The 2,779-nt window shown below is 42.4% G+C and overlaps 1 protein-coding gene across 1 annotated transcript; it reads left to right on the forward strand.

Moving 5' to 3' along the window:
* Positions 1–1,107: 1,107 nt before the first annotated feature.
* On the forward strand, positions 1,108–2,046 carry Or1a1 (olfactory receptor family 1 subfamily A member 1). The gene has a single exon (NM_001000035.1). It carries the CDS (start codon positions 1,108–1,110, stop codon positions 2,044–2,046), a length of 939 nt encoding a protein of 312 aa, NP_001000035.1.
* Positions 2,047–2,779: the final 733 nt, after the last annotated feature.

Raw genomic sequence — 2,779 nt, forward strand, 5'->3', positions numbered from 1 at the left:
AAGAGGCATTGATATGAAAGCCTGAAAGCCTGACTTTAAGTCTCCAGCACCTGCATACCCAGCTGAGCGTACCTGTAACTCCAGAACTGGTGAACAGAGACAAGCAGATTGTGGGAGTTTGCTGGCCACCATCCCAATCCAGCCAGCACACTACAGACTCAGTGAAAGGCTTCATGTACACATGCTTCATGGACACACTGAACTCTATGACGTCCTTCTCCCCAAACCATGGCTACTTCTTCTTAGCCTGAATATATGCTAAAGGAAGTTTAGCCAGTCACGTGGCCAAGATGCTTGAACATAGAAATGTGGCAAAAAGATTGAAACCTCTGTAAATAAACCTAAGAGTTTCCTAAGCTGCAGATAAAACCATGATGTAGTTTTATGGCTCTTCACAAGAAATAAGAATAAATAAAAACTGGAGAAAGGCACATCATGGCTCTGTACACTTGGGCATTTGTCACCAAGATAAAGCCTGTAAAATCTATTTTGTCAGTGGGATCCTGAGAACATTCATGGACTAATTCCAGTGACTGTCATGGTTAAAACCCTCCAGTGACCATTGCAGATAGTGTTACTTCCTGGGCCTTAAGGTGGCTTCATGCCTATTCAGTGCAACAACTCCACATTTCCAGAAAAGCTTTATACTGAAAAGTTGTTTGCACTGCAGTAGTGGTTAATGACCTCCAAAGGCTATTGGTCCATACTTGTATACTAAATTTGTGATTCAGAACTTTCCACAAAAGGGAAAACTGCGTTACAGATAAGATGAACAGTTAATATTTCATTTCCCCTTACCTATGAAGTGAGGTAATGGAATGTACATTTTAATTATGAAATGATCGAATCTTAGATGAATGTGTGAAGGTGTTAATGGGCAAAATATGGGTTAGAGGGGCTCACTTGCTACTTAGATGTGTATTCAGAAGTAACGACCCCATTTGCTATGGATCAACAGGATATTGCCCCAATTACATGACTCTAAATTTCATGAATCTGGATGTGGAAAGAGCTGACCTCTTCAGTAAACTGTTGGAAGTGATAACATACAGATCATAATTGCACTAATGTTTCTGGATTCGTGTCTGATTCCATGTTGATGGAGTCATGAGAGAAGAAAACGAGTCTTCTACCACAGAGTTCACTCTCCTGGGAGTTACAAGGCAGCGGGAGCAGGAATATTTCTTCTTCATCCTCTTCCTGTTCATTTACCCCATCACGGTGTTTGGGAACACGCTCATCATCCTAGCCATTCACTCTGACATTCGCCTTCATAACCCCATGTACTTTTTCCTCGCCAACCTCTCCCTTGTTGACATCTTCTTCTCCTCTGTAACTATCCCCAAGATGTTGGCCAACCATCTCCTGGGTAGCAAGGCCATCTCCTTTGGGGGATGTATGGCACAGATGTTCTTCATGATAGGATTGGGAAACACAGACAGTTACATACTAGCTGCAATGGCATATGATCGAGCTGTGGCCATCAGCCGCCCACTTCATTATGCAACAATTATGAGTCCACAACTTTGTATCCTGATGGTTGCTGGGTCCTGGGTGGTTGGAAATGGCAACTCACTGCCCCACACCATACTCACAGCTAGATTGTCCTTCTGTGGCAACAGGGATGTGGCTAACTTCTACTGTGACATTACGCCTTTGCTCCAGCTGTCCTGTTCTGACATTCGCTTCAATGTGAAGATGATGTACTTTGGTGTGGGTGTTTTCTCAGTACCACTGCTATTCATCATCATCTCCTATGTCCGGGTCTTTTCCACAGTCTTGCGGGTTCCATCCACCAAGGGCTTCCTCAAGGCCTTGTCCACCTGTGGCTCACACCTGACAGTGGTGTCTTTGTATTATGGGACAGTCATGGGCATGTATTTCAGGCCTCTGGCTAGTTACAGTCTGAAGCATGCACTGATAACTGTGATGTACACAACAGTGACCCCAATGCTGAACCCTTTCATCTACAGCCTTAGGAACCGTGACATGAAGGCTGCTTTGAAGAAACTTTTCCACCGCACCTCCTTCTTATCCCCCATGTGAGACCATGCACAGCAGACACTGTAGTCCCCAGTCAGAAGCACTAGGAAATCCAGCTTCAGTGTCACCCTGCAAGGAGCTTCTTATCATATTTCCAGCTTGAAATTCCTTCCCTTGGGAGCATTTTTTGACAGTCTGAGGAGGCAATTTATGAAATGCACTAATATTAATATATTTCTGCTCCTTTGGACAAAAGGCTGTGCCAGCACATGGCTCTGAGCTCAGTTCTCACCAGTCTACTGACCAGCTTTGATGTTAATGTCCCAAAATCAGACTAGTAATATCTGTGCTGCCTATATCACAGGCTGTAATCATAGTAGTGTGTGCTTCAAAGACTGTATATCACTGTGTGCTGGATTTTTCTAATGACTATGTTTATCACAACTGCTAGCCTGCTAGCCTGCATATACAAGACCTATCCTAACATCTGTCTGTATCTTCACAATCGATCATTTAACCTGCACCCAAAAATGTGAATGGGGGTTGAATGAGTTAATTAAAATATTAATTTCTAAAATTTAGTCTAATAATGTTCAGAGATTACTAGACTACAAACAATTTACTTACCTTTATGTCATTTTTATTTTGTTTTGTGTCTTGAGGCATGATCTCATAAATAACACAGGCTGCCTTTGAATTCCCAGTATTCTTCCCCATCTGTTAATTGATGAGATTGCAAATTTCTTCCATTTTATCAAGTTCTTCATCCTTAAATGTTTGTTAAAAACTTGTCAGG

Source organism: Rattus norvegicus, chromosome 10 (assembly GCF_036323735.1).
Source record: "Rattus norvegicus strain BN/NHsdMcwi chromosome 10, GRCr8, whole genome shotgun sequence".
Classification (NCBI taxonomy): domain Eukaryota; kingdom Metazoa; phylum Chordata; class Mammalia; order Rodentia; family Muridae; genus Rattus; species Rattus norvegicus.

Bases quoted from the DNA above. Each gene is read 5' to 3' on its own strand.
- Or1a1 (NM_001000035.1), top strand. From the start codon at position 1,108: ATGAGAGAAGAAAACGAGTCTTCTACCACAGAGTTCACTCTCCTGGGA.